The 17,030-nt window shown below is 41.5% G+C and overlaps 1 protein-coding gene across 1 annotated transcript in view; it reads left to right on the top strand.

Annotated features, from left to right (window-relative positions):
- ATP13A5 (ATPase 13A5) overlaps positions 1–17,030 on the top strand; it is a 103,889-nt gene that overhangs the window by 64,162 nt on the left and 22,697 nt on the right. Inside the window, 8 exon segments of the mRNA XM_060149033.1 lie at positions 137–297; positions 1,885–2,010; positions 3,131–3,210; positions 5,837–5,879; positions 7,754–7,863; positions 13,103–13,137; positions 13,140–13,189; positions 15,202–15,274. Coding sequence (XP_060005016.1) covers positions 137–297; positions 1,885–2,010; positions 3,131–3,210; positions 5,837–5,879; positions 7,754–7,863; positions 13,103–13,137; positions 13,140–13,189; positions 15,202–15,274 — 678 coding nt within the window.

The following is a 17,030-nucleotide window of genomic DNA, read 5'->3' as shown; positions in this document are numbered from 1 at the left end:
TTATGAAAAAAGCAGAAAGCGATAAATGCCCCCAAGAGCACCAACAATGTGGTACAGTCACTCGGAAGAGGGAGAGCTCAGTTCTGGATGCTGAGAGGTTTCTACACAAAGCAAGCCCACTTTCTTTGTCATCTAGGTGACAACCTTCAAACAGCCATTACTGTTGCAAAGAATTCTGAAATGATTCCTTGAGGGAGCCACGTGATCCTTGTTGAAGCCAATGAACCCGAAGAGTTTGTCCTTGCCTCCGTGACCTGGAAGCTGGTAGAGAACCAAGAGACTGGGCCTGGAAAGAATGTGAGTGAATGTTACAAGGTTCCTGCATGGGCTGGGGCAGATGGAATACAGCCCTAACCCTGGGCAGCTCTCTCTTGGCATCAGAAGTCACCACAGTAATAAGCCCTCCCACGTGCCCAGAGTTTTACTGTTTGAAAAGCTTTTAGCATTTCCGCCAGCACTTCTCAGTCTTGGCCTCACGTAGAAACGACCTAGAAGAGTTTTTAACCTTCCAAAGCCAAGATTACAGATTCAATCGGAATCTCTGGGCTGGGAACTGACATCAGTCCTTCCCCCGGTGATTCCAATGTGCAGATGTGGCTGAGAACCACATCTTGCTTGTACCTATATACATTTTTAATAGAGATGGTATACTTTAAAATTTTTATTTTATTGAAGAATAGCTGATTTACAATGCTGTGTTAATTTCTGCTGTACAGCAAAGTGATTCAGTTATACATCTATATATTCTTTTTCATAGTCTTTTCCATTATGGTTTATTACAGGATACTGAATATAGATCCTCACTACTTTTTAATAAAGAGTCCACTTATGAGCTTAATGCCTCTCCTGAAGGTTTGTCATTGCAGGGAGAAGTCGCATCATAGTCTCAGGCTTTCCTGCTCCTCTCCGGCTCCCTCCCACCCCACTTTCTCTCCTCGACTTCCAAGAAAAGCACAGGGAATCCAGTCCCTGCCTCAAGTGAACACTTTACAACAAGTCTTTGGTTGGCGGTTTTACAATGGAGGTTGGAAGGGGAGGAGTGTATCACCTTGCCTCCCAGTCTAGTACATCAAAATATTTTTCCTTCCAAATACAGTGCTTCCCCCAGTGAATTCCTCTAATGAAGAAAAGGTTCTCATCTTTTATACTATCTGAATTTAGAGTCCTACATAAATGTAAGACCCTCTGAAAAATGTTGCATCAACAGCCATTACCAGCTATTGACATGATGAATGCATACAGAGTCATCAGATGCTTTCTCCTGGAGCTGAGCCAGCTGGGACTAGAACCCAGTGATAGGGCTACACTGACAGGTGAAAAACAGGACAGAGAGGGTTTCAGGAAAGGAGTAGTGCTGGTGCAGGGGTCACAGGATGTGGAAGAGGATCTGGGCACTGTGAGGGAATAGGTTACCTGTGGGGTGGGGAGAGGTCAGGTTAGGCTCTGAAGAAAGAGTCTACCTATTGTACAGGGAAGAAATTGGGGCATGATTTTTGAAGGAATGAATGGTAAGAGATCTTAGGAAACAAAAGGTTGAATGAAGAGGAGAAGGAAGAGGAGGGAAGAATGTTTCCTCTTCTTCCTTGGAATCACTCATTGGTACCTTGGAATGATTTCCTCAGTAGACTGACATCACACGTATTATTTCCCAGAATAGGATACAGAGCATCATGTTGCCGAAGTATTCTCTGCTCATGTAATTTGGGGGGGAGCATTTTGAGTATCTTCTTCATATGAGTCTAAGTTCTATGGGTAAATTCCATATTGTGTATTTGCTGGTCCTCACCCTGTTGTGTAACATGAATACACTTCCTTCCATAAAATGTAGGAAAGCAACAACATTCCTTAAGAGCCAATGTAGAAATAATGCCCTTTTGAGTTTAGGAAACCTACATTAACATTGGAAACAGTTCAGTGCCTGATGGAGAAAGAGGGAGCTGTTACCATTTCGCAGTGAGTGGGAAATCATACCAAGTGATACTGCAGCATTTCAACAGCTTGCTTCCAAAAGTAAGTACTGGAGAAATGATGCGTTTTGTTTTGCTCCTCAAATTACTGAGATAAAAAAGGGTAAGAGAACAGTGGAGGGGACGATCAGCGAGGTTATCTCAGAGTTAGGAAATAAACACCCCCAAACAGGCACTGCGCTTTCAGGAGTTTCCCGCCCCCCTAAACCTCCTAATCCAGCACATGCGCATGGCCTCCTGTTCAGCGTTTGAGGCTGGTACTGCCCCTTGCCCCGCCCCTGGGGCCAGTCCAGCCCCTGCGTCCTTCCTCCCTCCCTCCCCTGCGGAGAGAACCTCCAGCTAGTTCCAAAGACGCTGCCTGTTTTTTGTGTCTGTTTCTCTCTGAAAGTCACCAACTCATGTCAGGCTGAACTCTATTCCCCTTCCTGCCTGGATTCTTAAATTACAGCAGAAGGAAACAAAGACTTCATGGTTTATTCTCAAAATCATTTGTTATCTTGTCGCTGTGTGTGTATTTTCAAATAGTGCCCTGCAGGGTTGTGCTGTCAGTGGGAAGGAGATAAGTGGAGAAGGAGCCCAGGGCAGCAACCATCTGTTAGCAGTGTCTTGAAAGTCCTGTCGCCTTACCAGTCAAGGACCATAGAATCTAGACACCCCCAGGCTTCTAGAAAGCCGTTAGTGCAGTTCCTCATTGGAGAGACTGGAAAGCTGAGACTCAGAGAGGTTGTCTCTTGCCTAAGGTTTGCACAATTTGGGGCAGAGCTAGGAATAGAACCCTGATTCTCAACTCATGATCTATTGCTCTTTCCTCTGCTTAGTCTTCAGTTACGGAGACAGTGTTTATTAAAAAGAACTGTATTTCCTTAAGCGTTTTAATCTTATATGCTCTTCTGCTTTTTAGTTACTTTTTATTCATTAGCGCTTACCCCATCTTGGAAAAATGGCCTGGAACAAAGTAATAGACTTGTGATGGAAAACTGAAAGTGAAAGTTAAATATTAAAGTGTTAAATCCTCTTTTTTCCCTTTCCTGACATTTGGTCTAATGTCACACCACCCAATGCTATATTAAAACGGTGGCCAGGAGTCATTTTTCAGGACTGTTCTTTTATTTTAAAAGTGTTCAACTCTCTAATCTTATTGCAATCGTTGTTTTTCTCTTTAGATTCTGGTGAATGGAACAATTTTTGCAAGAATGTTCCCTGGGCAGAAATCTAGCCTCATTGAAGAATTTCAGAAATTAAAGTAGTTGTTATTGCATGAAAAGAGAGTGTATTTGTTATTTATTGCTGTGTAACAAATTACCCCAAATCATAGTGGCTTAAAATAACACCATTTTTTTTTTTTTTTTACATTGCTGTGGGTCAGGAATCCAGGTGTGCTTAGCTGAGTCTTCTGGTTCTAGGTCTCTCACAGGTGTAATGAGGTGTTGGCCATGACTGTAGTCATCTTGGGGGGGAAGGATCTGCCACCAGCCTCACTCATGTGTTGTTGGCAGGATTCAGTTTCTTGTGGGCGGTTGGGCTAAAGAGTCTGTTTTTTACTGGCTGTTGGGCAGAAACCACCCTTGTTTCCTTGCCACGTGGGTCATTTCATAAGGAAGCTCACAGTGTGTCAGCTAGCTTCCATGACAGAGAGCAAGTAAGAAGAGTCAGAGGGAGAGAGAAAGAGAGAGAGGTATGACCATTTTTTATATCTTCATCTTAGAAGTAACATCTTATCCCGTCACTTTATTCCTTTCATTAGAAGCAAGTTGCTAGGTCCAGTCCACACTCAAGGGAGGGCATTAGACGTCATGAATACTAGGAGGTGGGCCATTTCAGAAGCTGTCTACCCCGGAGAGCATTCCTTCTGTGGCCCATAGGGCATATCTTAGAGGAAGATCCCCTGCTTGGATATAGAGTATAGAAACAACAGGGGTTTGTACAGCTCAGAGTGGAAAAAAATAGAGAAGTGTGAGAGTTATCACCTGGAATTATTTGAGGTTGGTCCATCAGAAGCTGTGTGAATAATTTCAGGTCCTCCAGGAAGGAGATGAAATGGCATTTTCACTGTTTTGGGTATTGAGGCCAAAGTCAGAAAAAGAAAAAGTCCTTTCTTATCTCCTTCAAAAATACAGATGACCAAGTCACATCAGAGTGAAACGGTTCTTCTTGAGACCAGACCTATGTATTACTTGCTGGGACTGTTACAATTTCTGGACTGCAGATTTCTGGAAAGTGAAAAGGAATGGAGAGTAGTGAAACTTAGATAATTGCTGATAAGTAGCAAATAAAATCAAGAGACTGCCTTTGACTATTATTTTTTGTTGCCCAAGCATTCTTAGGGAAGTTTCCAAAACTGCTTATTAACTCCCATAATGCCTCGAGGCTGGGTTAGTAACCAGTGTCTAAAATGACTATTTTACTTACATGGTCATTGTATGATATTGGCTGAAGAAAGTAATTTTACCCTTCTCAAATACCTGAGAAATGTTGCCAACTTAAATGCTTACTTTTGAAAAGCTGTATTCCCCTAAAGAAACATCAATTCAGGAGGATATATGCTGTCTCAGAATAAGTTATCCTCTCAATTTCCAGATCTTGATCTTCATTCAGAATTTATTCTTTATTCAGACAACACTAGAAGATGTAAGATTCCTCGTGTGATATAAAGACTAAATATGTACTTTACGCCTGAAGAAAGGAAGCCATTTTCAGCAAATGTGTATAGTCTTGATATGTACATGAACACAAACAAATGTTTATAGAGTGATTTTCATATATACTAGCCAAATAGTAGGTTAAACCATATGAATCTGTTTACGTGTGACAATTTTTTTTTTTTTTTTTTTTGCGGTACGCGGGCCTCTCACTGTTGTGGCCTCTCCCGTTGCGGAGTACAGGCTCCGGACGCGCAGGCTCAGCGGCCATGGCTCACGGGCCTAGCCGCTCCGCGGCATGTGGGATCTTCCCGGACCGGGGCACGAACCCGTGTCCCCTGCATCGGCAGGCGGACTCTCAACCACTACGCCACCAGGGAAGCCCCACATGTGACAATTTTTGACCAATAAAGATGGCCGTTTCTTATGTGTCAACTAATAAGGAAATTCTCTGAGAACTTCATTTTCCCTGTATTGTGTTATTTCATGTGTTTTTGGCAAGTTACCACTGAGCCTTTAATAGTATTGCCATTAATCAATACCTCCGGTGTATTATTTACTTATAATAGAAGACAGTGTGTCTTGCATCAGAAACTCCTTTTCTTTAGTAATAGCTTTAAAATTTACTCTTCCCTTTATACTGTTGTGTTTGTACACCAAACTGGTATAGGTGGGGGCCATGTTATCTCATTTTCACTCCAAGATGCATCAGGAATATGTGTATATATCTCTAGTTATATCTGTTAAACCATTTCCCAAATGTTTCTCTCCCTAGTGTCTACATGTTAAACTTTCAGCAGCAGTCAGCAACCAAAACACAGATGGACTAGGTTGTGATCTGTGCATTAGGGTGTGGAAAGTGCTGTGATTATGACAGCACACACTTCAGCTTGGTCTTGGTGGATATAATCCAACAGGACTTCTTTTGAAGTGTGTGATCATCTTTGTGGACATCCTTGGCAGTATCACCATCATTTCCATGTGATTGATTGATTGAAACAATTTAAATATACAAGGGCATTATCCCTCTGGGAATAGTTATCTCCAAGTCTTTTTCTTTCAGGCTGATTCCACATGTGTTCAGGGGACACACACACACACACACACACACACATACACACACACATACACACACATCGCGTGTGATCTAGTTATGATGGAAATTACTCAAGTGAGGCATTAAGCTTAATTAAAATTAAGCATTAATTTTTCTTATCCTTTCCCCTGCAGTCATTATGTAGGCATGTGTGGAGATGGAGCTAATGACTGTGGGGTGAGTAGAAATTACTTCTTCTAATGCAGGGGGTTCACTGATATCCCTTTTAAGGACCCCACATCTCCTGGGGTCTGACTCTTCACCCTTCTGCCAACAATCACATCACTTAATCATTCTGACGTTTATATTCACTTCTACTGGAGTGTGGGTTGAACGTGGTTTAGAGTAAAGTGAGATGAGTCACTTCCGCTGTTTTCTAGCAACTCCTAGAATAATAAAGACAAGGAAAGGCTACATAGGCTCCCATATTTCAGACGCAAAAGGGACTTTTCAAGGCTAGCTGGTTTAAATCTCTCCTGTTATAAATAAGGAAATGAGACTCAGGGAGGTGAATACTTTTTTTTTTTTTTTCCCTTAAGTCATGCAGCTGGTAAAGGCTTAATGAAGGAAGAATTTGAAACTGATGGTAAAGCTTTGACTTATGTGTAAATTGTGTTTATCCCTGCCAGATTTCTACACCAGGGTTACTTTTTACAAGTTGGCTATACCCCAAAATTCTTATACTCAGCAAAATCATAGACCAAATTATTTGGTCATTACATACAATAGCAAACCTAAATTACAAGATTCTCAGCAGATTACTTCTCTAACACAATAGAAGGCAGTGCCTATTTTATAATCTGAGTTTCGAAGATATGGTTGAAACAGTAGCTTACTTGAAGATTGTTGTACATAAGAAAATATTTTAGGAGCTAATTTGTGGAACGAGAAGTAAAGAGAATTGCTTTGTATTTCCAAAGTCTATTAGATACTTAAGGTCTAGGTATTTGTTTTACTTCCTTCTTAAATATTTTCTTTAAAGTTCTGTGAACGACTATGTTCATAATTAGAGATCTGTTATGAATTTTTCTGCCTCATACTTCATGAGAAGAAGCTAGTTGTTAGTCTCTTCTTCCAAATCTAGAGTGAGTACCCATTCTCATAAATTATGTGGAATTTAGAACAAAACAAATAAACTGGATGTTATAAAGGACATAGTCTCTTCCTCCGAAGAGTTCATTATCTGATGGGGGAAAAAAATCATGCATAAAACTAACCCTAACATAAAGTAGGTGGTCCTAAATTACATCACAGAGATATAAAATATTAAGGGAGAAAGGAGGAAGAAGGAAATATTCTAGTATTAATTGAACATGAATTTAGTGTATACTGGCCATAGTAACCAGGTACTTTGCACTTTCTACAGAGCTACAGAAATACGAAATCTCATTTTATGTTCATACAATTCTCATAGGATTAGGGGCTCACTGGACTGCTCGTTGGCCACTCTCTGCTCTGGGCATTCTCTGGACAGTTTCCAGTCTTGATGAGAAATGAATTAGCCCTTATATCAGTGAGACAACATATATTCTGGAACGCTTCTCTGATGTGTGCATCTGGTCCTTTCCTCCAGTGAAGATGCTGTATGCCCCACACTTCGTCCCAGCAGTTAGCTGGTTGGCCGGATCAGGCAGCCGGCAGCCTAGGAAAAGGTGGGAATTAGTTTTTCCTATAGTTCATGAAGGTGGCCTGATAAGTGTAAGAACTGTGATTGTAAAGGCCCTCACAAAGTTCCATCCAAATTCTGTCATCTTTTTAATAGATTTCTGGAATGAGTCCTTCCATTTTCTTATCATGTCTACACCCCCTCAACCAACACACACACACACACACACACGCACGCACTCTTCTACCACTGGGTCATTGTTTACTTGGTGCCTCTTTCATTGGTGACTGCGTGTATCCAGGTGGCAGAGCAGCACAAACAGAGATCCAGGGGTGGGAGAGTGCAATGTTATCAACTCTATAACGTGAAGAATAGCCTCGCGCTGTTTGAAGAGTTAGAGCTTGGTCTGAGGAGTCGTGGGTGTAACATGGCTTTATCATTCCAGGCTTTGAAAATGGCTCATGCAGGCATTTTGCTGTCAGAACAGAAGGCATCTGTGGCCTGCCCTTTCACCTTGAAAACACCCAACATCGAGTGTGTGTCTCATCTCATCAAGTAGGCCACCTATCCCCTTTCTATCCCCTGACCGACAGGCTCACTGTCTGGCTCTGGACAGAATTCAACTGTAATTGAAAGTGATAAGCAGAGGCTCGGGTAAAGTGCTACTGAGTATCATTTAAGGGGGCCATGAGTGCTGCTTGAGAATGCTGGTAAAAGCAACAAAAAGGCGACCTATGCTGAGCTTTGAAGGATACGTGGCTGTGTCATGTGGACAGTTGAAAACTAGAGTTGATATTTAAAAACCTATTGTATATCTTACTTCTCTCCTTTATTTTGTATGTTGGATGCTTACTGGAACCTTTATCTCAGGAGTTGTGGATGCGGGGGAAAGAGAAAAGGAACCCTCCACCAGAAAACTTCCCCCAGTAGTGTTATGTCTCCAAAATACAAATTAGTGAATACCCAAAGTGATTGCACCAGAGACTTTTACAATGGATTGGCAATTGGATTAGGGAAGGGGAAGGAATTAAAAACTGTTTATTTTCCCAGTATAGCTCCCTTACATCCACTGCACTCTCATTTCTGATCTTGTCTCTACTCATATTTTTTTGATTAATTAAATAATATTTAATTATTATCAATTAAATAATTGATAAATAAATAATTGATAAATAATTATTATCAATTAAATAATATTTAATTATTATCAATTAAATAAAGGTTTTATTGGCTAAATAACTAACAAACAACCATAAACCCTATGATGTGATCCAGGCCAGTAGCTATATGTAGAGATTCATGAATTATTATTCTTAACCAGTGTTTTGATTGCAATATTAGACACTCAGTATTTGTGTGTACATAAATTAACATTAAAACAAATAATGACATTTTTAGGGATTTCTACTATGGCTCAAACTTCAGGCTGACAATGGAGAAGGATGATATAACATCCAAGTAGCACATAAAGATATAAAACAATAGAAGGCCTGGTTTCTATGAAAACTCCAAGTACTGGGCCTTGAGACTTCCCTGGTCATCCAGTGGTTAAGACTCTGTGCTTCCACTGCAGAGGGGCACAGGTTCGATCCCTGGTTGGGGAACTAAGATTCCACATGCCACATGTCACAGCCAAAAAAAAAAAAAAGAAATTTATTCATACAGTTAAGAATAAAACATCAAATTTTTTTCATTTAACATACCCTTTTTATTGAAGTATAGTTGATTTGCAATGTTGTGTTAATTTCTGCTGTACAGCAAAATGACTCAGTTATACATACAATTACCTTTTTTTTAATATTCTTTTCCATTATCATTTATCACAGGATACTGAATATAGTTCCCTGTGCTATACAGTAAGATCTTCTTTATACATCCTGTATATAATAGTTTGCATCTGCTAATCCCAAACTCCCACTCCATCCCTCCCCCCCACCCCACCCCCCCTTGGTAACCACAAGTCTGTTATCTATGTCTGTGAATCTGCTTCTGTTTCATAGATAAGTTCATTTGTGTTGTATTTTAGATTCCACATATAAGTGATATCATATGGAATTTTTCTTTCTGACTTACATCAGGTTTTATACTGTGTGCATAAATTTTTTTCCCTCTAATTTTTCCTGTAATACTGTGGGGTAACTTCAGGCCACCTTCACGGCCGATGGTCTGGAGCACATCACAGAATGTTGAGGTTTATACAAAAAAAAGACAACCATGAAGTTCTCAGCATGTCCCTTGGTGCATCTGAATGTGCAGCGGCCATTGGGAATTACCTAAATGTGCTAGCCTCTGAGTGGCAGCAAGACAGCTTGACCCCTCTCCCTGAGTACTGGGTGCCTGTACTGTGTCCTTCATGCCCTCAAACAACATCACCTCCCCTACCTTCAAAGCAGCTTCCCTTGCTAACTCCCATGTTTTCTGCTTCTGAGGACCAATTTGGTCCTTAGAGTCCATCTTTGAGGCTCAGAACATCAGAGTGCTTTTAACTCTTTCCTCTTTCTCATCCCTGGCGAGCCAGGCATTATGTTTTAGTGGTGTGTCTTTTGGAGAGTCTCTCCAAGCCTTACCCTTAATATCTCTATTGCCTTAACCTGGTTTGTGTCATGGTGACTACATATCCAGAGTGTTTGGGACACTTGCCAGACTTCATGCTTCCCAGCATCAACACAACCCATGCAGGTCTTTTAAAATATTGTGCTTGAAAATGTGGTGGATTAAGAATGAGACAGAGCCTTGAGCTGGAGGGCTCACATTCCAGTAAAGGGTATAGATATATGCAGATGTAATCGCATAACACAGAATCTTCTGCCTGATAAGTAAGAGGTGCTCAAATAAATTAGCTTTAAATAAATGAACGTCCCAATAATACAGTCATTGTTCCAGTAGTTCAGGATGATAACTCAAGCCAAAAGGGAAGGTTTTAAAGGAAGGTTGCAATCTGAAGGATGGATAGGATGTATGGAAGTGTGAAGGAGGTGGGAGGGAATTCCAGGTGGGGGGATGGAGAGCCATGTTCAGAAATGGGGTTTTCATTGGAGAGTGCGGGGACCTGATAGCCAAACTGGGCTGGAAGGCTTCTCAGATGGGATCTGTGGAGGGGAAGCTGGAGTGCCAGGTGTGGAGGCCTTACATAGGGGGTTCAAACTCCAGGACGGTTGCACCAAGTGCCTACTTGATTCATCCAAAAGACAGTGGCACTTGAACTTTGGATGCCCTTTCTCATGCCCAGTGCATTTCTGGAGGCAATATACTGTTTTAAAATACAAGTCAGGGGGCTTCCCTGGTGGTGCAGTGGTTGAGAGTCCGCCTGCCGATGCAGGGGACACGGGTTCGTGCCCCGGTCTGGGAGGATCCCACGTGCCGCGGAGCGGCTGGGCCCGTGAGCCATGGCCGCTGGGCCTGCGCGTCCGGAGCCTGTGCTCCGCAACGGGAGAGGCCACAGCGGTAAGAGGCCCGCGTACAGCAAAAAAAAAAAAACAAGTCAGGATGTTAAATTTCTCTAGCGGCAGATGGCTTAGTAAGACTTCAGGGTTAGGCTGATTTTACCCTTGCTGTTTTTGATGCGTGCCTAGTCCTGAGAAAACATCCTCTAGAGGAGCAATGAGGTACAGTTTTAGGTACATGGGTCCAGATCCACAGGTTTCCATCTTTATTCTTTGAAACATGATTGACTTGTTATAGTTCAAGTCCTTTAGGACAAGGACTGTGCCTTATTCATTTCTCTGTTGCTGTGCCTACCACGGTACCTCAGAACATTTGATGAACGTTTGTGGAATGCATTAAGTAAATGAGTGAGCCGCTTAAAATTCACAACCATTTGGAATAGCAGTCATTTTGGAGGCCCGTGCCAGGTGTGGAGGCCTTGCATAGGGGGTTCAAACATTCTTTATGCCTTACCATTCTAGATTTTTGCACTTTTTTGTTTTTTTAAATCCGGGTGTCAGTTTTCCTGGAAATGTACAACTGTAGGAAAAAAGGATGAAATCACAAAGTGCATGTCAGAAAACGATCCAGGCTTCACATGCTTACCATTCTCAGCTGGTCTTCTGCTCCACCCTCTGTGCTGAAAACAAAAAGGCAGTACCTCACAGCCTGGTAGAAAACATCCACTCAAAGCATCCTGGCTCATCTCCCACCAGAACCTTCTCATCTTGTGCAAGACAATGTGGTTGTTAGTTTGGCTCTTTGGGTTTTATTTCTCATGTCCCTGACCTGTTGACGATGTTTGAGCAGCGGTGTCCATGTCACTGGGGACCAGAAACCAAGAGGATGTGGTCTGCCTCCCATGTGGATTTGCTTCTGCCTTGCTTGGCAAGAGGAGGCTGCAGGAGGGCTTGTTTGCCAAGTTCCCCACTCCTCTTACTTTGGCCTGTCATAATCCACCACCAACCAGACCCAGTTAAAGGAATTACAGTTCAAACAGAATTTTTTTTTTTTTTTTTTTTTTTTTTTTTTGTGGTACGCGGGCCTCTCACTGTTGTGGCCTCTCCCGTTGCGCAGCACAGGCTCCGGACGCGCAGGCTCAGCGGCCATGGCTCACGGGCCCAGCCGCTCCGCGGCATGTGGGATCTTCCCGGACCGGGGCACGAACCCACGTGCCCTGCATCAGCAGGCGGACTCTCAACCACTGCGCCACCAGGGAAGCCCCAAACAGAATTTTTTAAAGAGGGTAATATTTACTTTTTTATTCTTATGTATTTATTTATTTATTTATTGGCTGTGTTGGGTCTTCATTGCTGCGTGTGGGCTTTCCGTAGTTGTGACGAGCGGGGGCTACTCTTTGTTGAGGTGCGTAGGCTTATCATTGCAGTGGCTTCTCTTGTTGCGGAGCACAGGCTCCAGGCGCCCAGGCTTCAGTAGTTGTGGCACGTGGGCTCAGTAGTTGTGGTGCACGGGCTTAGTTGCTCCACGGAATGTGAGATCTTCCTGGACAAGGGATCGAACCCGTGTTCCCTGCATTGGTAGGTGGATTCTTAACCACTGCACCACCAGGGGAATCCAGTAATATTTGCTTTTTTCTTTTTCATTGAAGTATAGTTGACATACAATATTATGTTAGTTTCAGATGTACAACATAGTGATTTGACATTTATGTACATTATGAATTGATCACCTTGATAAGTCTAGTAACCATCTGTCACCATACAAAGTTATTATATTATTGACTAGGGACTATTTACTTGCTAAGCTGCAATTTTTACCATTGTCTTTATCTCTTTGGGTTCCCATACCAGCTCACATTATTACCCTGTGTTCTTCCTCGCGTATTGAAGCCAACAAACCCATTTCATCTCAAATATTGGTGCCACATCTACTCTCCCTATAATGTGAGAGCACCTGGCCCTTAGCTTTATGTCTCTAAGGGACTTTAAAACACACCCGAGGAGCAAGTGTTGCTAGGATGGAATGAATCACAGGCGAGTCAGTACTTGACATTTTGCACCTTGTCACAATGTACTGTGTTTATAATGTTCATGTTAATCTTCTTAATTCATTGCAAGCTAGTTGAAAATAAGGACTGCCTGATTCATTTATATCCTCCATGACTCTGAGCACAATGCTGGCACCTTATAAGCCTTAAATAAATGTGAACTTATGAATCAGTGGGTGAGGTAATGATTGAAGGAAAGAATGAGTAAGTGAATGAGTGGTTAAATGAATAATTGAGAGGATGAATCAGTGATTAAGTGAATGTATATCAGCAGGCTATTAAAATGAGCTCCTTTTAAAATATAAAAGAGACTGGGAGATATGTGTCATATATAACCAGTTACTTTTATGTTTTCTTAAACAGAGAAAGCCTCGCTGCTCTCGTCTCATCCTTTGGGGTGAGATCATGTACGGCATAATCCACTTTATGGGTACACCACTGCTCTACTGGGTATGAACCAAAATAATTTCTTCCTAGTTCTAATTGCATTTATATCCCTTGTTTATTTGGGGGAGGTGGTGCAGCTCTTACACAGGATTTAATGTTTTATAAATAAATGACATTTCTCAAAATAGATGTCTACAAACTTGAGAACTTGATATAGCTGTGCATGAAACACAGAGCTAGAAATAAGTAGATGTGGCTCCGTTTCTAGGAGTGCTGTTCTTCTCTAGATAACCTGAGACACTTGACCTCCTCCAGCCTCTATTTCTTCACTTAGAGTATGGAGAGAGCATCAGGGGAGCCTAAATATAACTCAGCAGGAAATGCATCCGTCTCCAACTATGGAATATTTTTGGCAGACTAAGAAGAGATAAAAAGAATGAAAAGTTGTTGAATTTGACTTTGAAGGGCTCAAAATCTGGAAAAATTCCCACACCGGAGCTTTAGTTCTGAACTTGCCCAGAACTTACACGTCATTAGTAAAGGATTAACAATTCTGTAAAAATGTTTTGAAAAGACTTTTGAAATGAAATGATAAAAATAATCATCTAAGAATTAATTAGCTATATGGAAGAAATATGTATAGGTTGAAAGTAATCTGCATCGGTTCAGTCATAACTTACTCTACAGTAAAATGATCCAGCAGGCTCAGGGAACTCTGTGGGGAGGGAATTATTGTACTGCTTCCCTAAGACATTTGAGTGGTGAAAGCAGGGACCACAGGACTCCAGCCTCAGTGGGCTATTGATTGCAAGAAGCATACACAGAGGCTAAGGGCCAACTAGGTGGGTAGAAACAAGAAATGGATTGGGAGTCAGGAAACCTGGATTCAAGTTCTGCCTCTATGACTAAAAACAAATTAGATCTTGCCCTTGGCCGAGCCTTTATCTGCCTCCAGGAACTCAGGCTGACTGATTTCCAAAGCCCTGGATAGTTCTCTGAAAACTGCTCCCAGGATAAAAAGTAAAGCTGTCTTTGAAAAGCCCTGTTCCATCTCAACCTGCTTATATATAATTTTACCATTCTGAGGGCAAAAGAATATGAGAAGGAAATGTAAAAAGACAGAGAAAGAATTGGAGGATGAGAGGAACACTGAGAAACTATTTGCGTTCTCTGAAAATTACAAAAGCAGAATTTCAGTTCCAAAGTCTCCATGGATAGAGTTGGAACCAGTCTACTCTGAAACCATTCACTCTGATGGTCTAGACCTAAGTAAGAGTGCCCTCCAAGGACCTTCACCTGGAAACATCTTGGCCTTAAGTTCCCTCTCCAAGGGGCCAGAAATATTTTCATTTGCGTCAATGTGGTCTGTAATATGCATAGAACCAGATTATGATTTAGTGCTCAGTCAATAGCTATGAAGCAGAGAAACAGACTTGGCAGCAAAAGGTATTGCAAGGCAAGTTCCTGGAGAGTATCGAGCTGACTTTCATGTTTAAATACTTCAATTCCATAAATGTGAACTGAAAAGGAGTTCTATGTCTACACAAACCTTAGAAAGGCAGGTGGTATACCAGAATGAAGTCTGCAATGGGCTTTCTTGGGGTAGGGAGCTTGTTCAGTTTGTGAAAGTAGATGGACTCCAAGAGAACGATGTTGTGAACTCAATCCATGGATGAGGATGGAGAGAAAAACGTGTTGAATGATTTGAAGCCTTGACTTCAAATTTTAAGTATGAAGTCCCAGAAGAACTTTCAGGCTTTAATATCTTATGTTGAGAGTTCAACTATCCAGGCTAAGCCTACAGCTGCAAGAATTACTATGGCCAATAAGGAGGGTGTTTCCCAACTGACTGACTCTCATTGCTAATATGGAATTAAGTTAAACACTGGGAAAAGAGTGATTTGGTTTTATTCTATCCAATGAGATGCTAAAGAAGTTAGGTAAGTTCCTTTCTTCCTAAAGTGGGGAGAAAAGTAACAGCTGCTTCCTGACTACTTTCAAGAACAGTGTTGGGAATGATAAAGACAATATGATGGCAGAAGCCTCACTTATGTTTACTTTTCTTTCCTTTTCAGCAACTACAGCTCTTCAGGATTTACCAGTATCTCATGCCAGATGTTGCTACTACCTTGATGGTCTGTTTAACAAGTAAGCTCTTTAGCAAAGTAAACCATATTAGTTGCATTTATCCATGAAATTCTAGAACTATTCATACAAATAAGAGGTTCTGACAATGACACATCTTAACTACCAAGACTTCATTACCTGTGAATTTTTTGAAAGTGGTGTTGGCAGTAAGTTGAGGCTTGAAGTCCTCAGACTTGGCGTTAATATGTCCTGATAGAAAATAGGTCTTAGCCTTACAAAATTGTCAATGCATTCTCAGTTCTTTGTAGGTTTGTGTCTTGTACAAAGAAAAATGTGCAAGAAATCCGGGAAGGGAAATCTTTGAAACCCAAAGGTCATTTTCCATTATTCAGCTATGCTTCACATTGACGTGAAACCAGACTTTTTCTAGGTCTTTGACGTTTGAGAACAAATGCTAGCGCTTTACTGTAGTGGAATTCTCTCAAAAGCAAGGTGCGGCTCACAGCAGTTATTGCTTATTTCCTTCCTTTGAGATGACACTGATAAAGTATTTCCTACCAAGGAACTTAGAGCTTGATACTAACTCTTAGTAAGTGAGAAAGGTGACTGCCTCAACAGAGAGCAAAGAAAAAGAATGATATACTCACCTCCTTTTCCTTGTTCAACAAATGAAGTGTTACGAAAAAAACCAGATAAAACATGCAGCAATGCAGGATATTAACAACCCTGAGAATTTCATGTAGCATCTTTTTTTTTTATAAGCAGATATTCATTTTTAATTATTATTTATTTGTTTTTGGCTGTGTTGGGTCTTCGTTTCTGTGTGAGGGCTTTCTCCAGTTGCAGCAAGCGGGGGCCCCTCTTCATCGCGGTGCACGGGCCTCTCACTATCGTGGCCTCTCTTGTTGTGGAGCACAGGCTCCAGACACGCAGGCTCAGTAGTTGTGGCTCACGGGCTCTAGAGCGCAGGCTCGGTAGCTGTGGCTCACGGGCCTAGTTGCTCCGCCTCATGTGGGATCTTCCCAGACCAGGGCTCGAACCCATGTCCCCTGCATCGGCAGGCAGATTCTCAACCACTGCACCACCAGGGAAGCCCCATGTAGCATCTTAGAAACATGAAAGTGATATTGAGGTCATATATTATATTAACCCAATGACAAAATTTACCAGTGTCAGGGATGTAAGTAATATCAATTTTGATTCTTAGGGTTGAAATGTCTATTTATAGCCCTCTAAAATATTTTCTATGTGTTATTAATATTCACGTGACTGGATAATTTTGAATCCTTGATATTGCTTCTAGAATGTTCGCTGTTTTTTAAAGGAGTTTGCATGATTTACTTGTGAAGATGGACAATGATGTTAAAAAGAAAAAAAGAATACCAGGATGTTCCAAGAGATACGCTAGCAGGCAGTAGCGTGAAAGTGAAGGCCACGGCCATCCTCTACCACGTCCTATCTCTGCAACCTTTGGGAAATTATTTACTAAATAAATAATTGACTCATATGAAAGGTCCTTATAAGGTTGTGAGGATCAGATAACATACCACATGTAAAGTGTATAGTACAGTACATCACACCCTGTAAGCCCTCATTACAAGATGAATGATATCGTGCTACACCCATCCTTTTTGTCTTTATTTTTTTGAGATGACTGACTAATTTGGTGAGCCCTTGAAAAGACTTAGCCTGTGTACAAGTAGACTGATTGGAAATTCAAAAACATGGGTGGTAGCCTTGCCACAGAATTGCCAGATGACCTTGAGCAAGTTGGTCTGAGCTTTTGCACACTTAATTCCATGATACTGGTTATGAA

Source organism: Lagenorhynchus albirostris, chromosome 5 (genome assembly GCF_949774975.1).
Source record: "Lagenorhynchus albirostris chromosome 5, mLagAlb1.1, whole genome shotgun sequence".
Classification (NCBI taxonomy): domain Eukaryota; kingdom Metazoa; phylum Chordata; class Mammalia; order Artiodactyla; family Delphinidae; genus Lagenorhynchus; species Lagenorhynchus albirostris.
The sequence above is the reverse complement of the archived record's forward strand: the minus strand, read 5'-3'. Positions and strand labels throughout refer to the sequence as shown.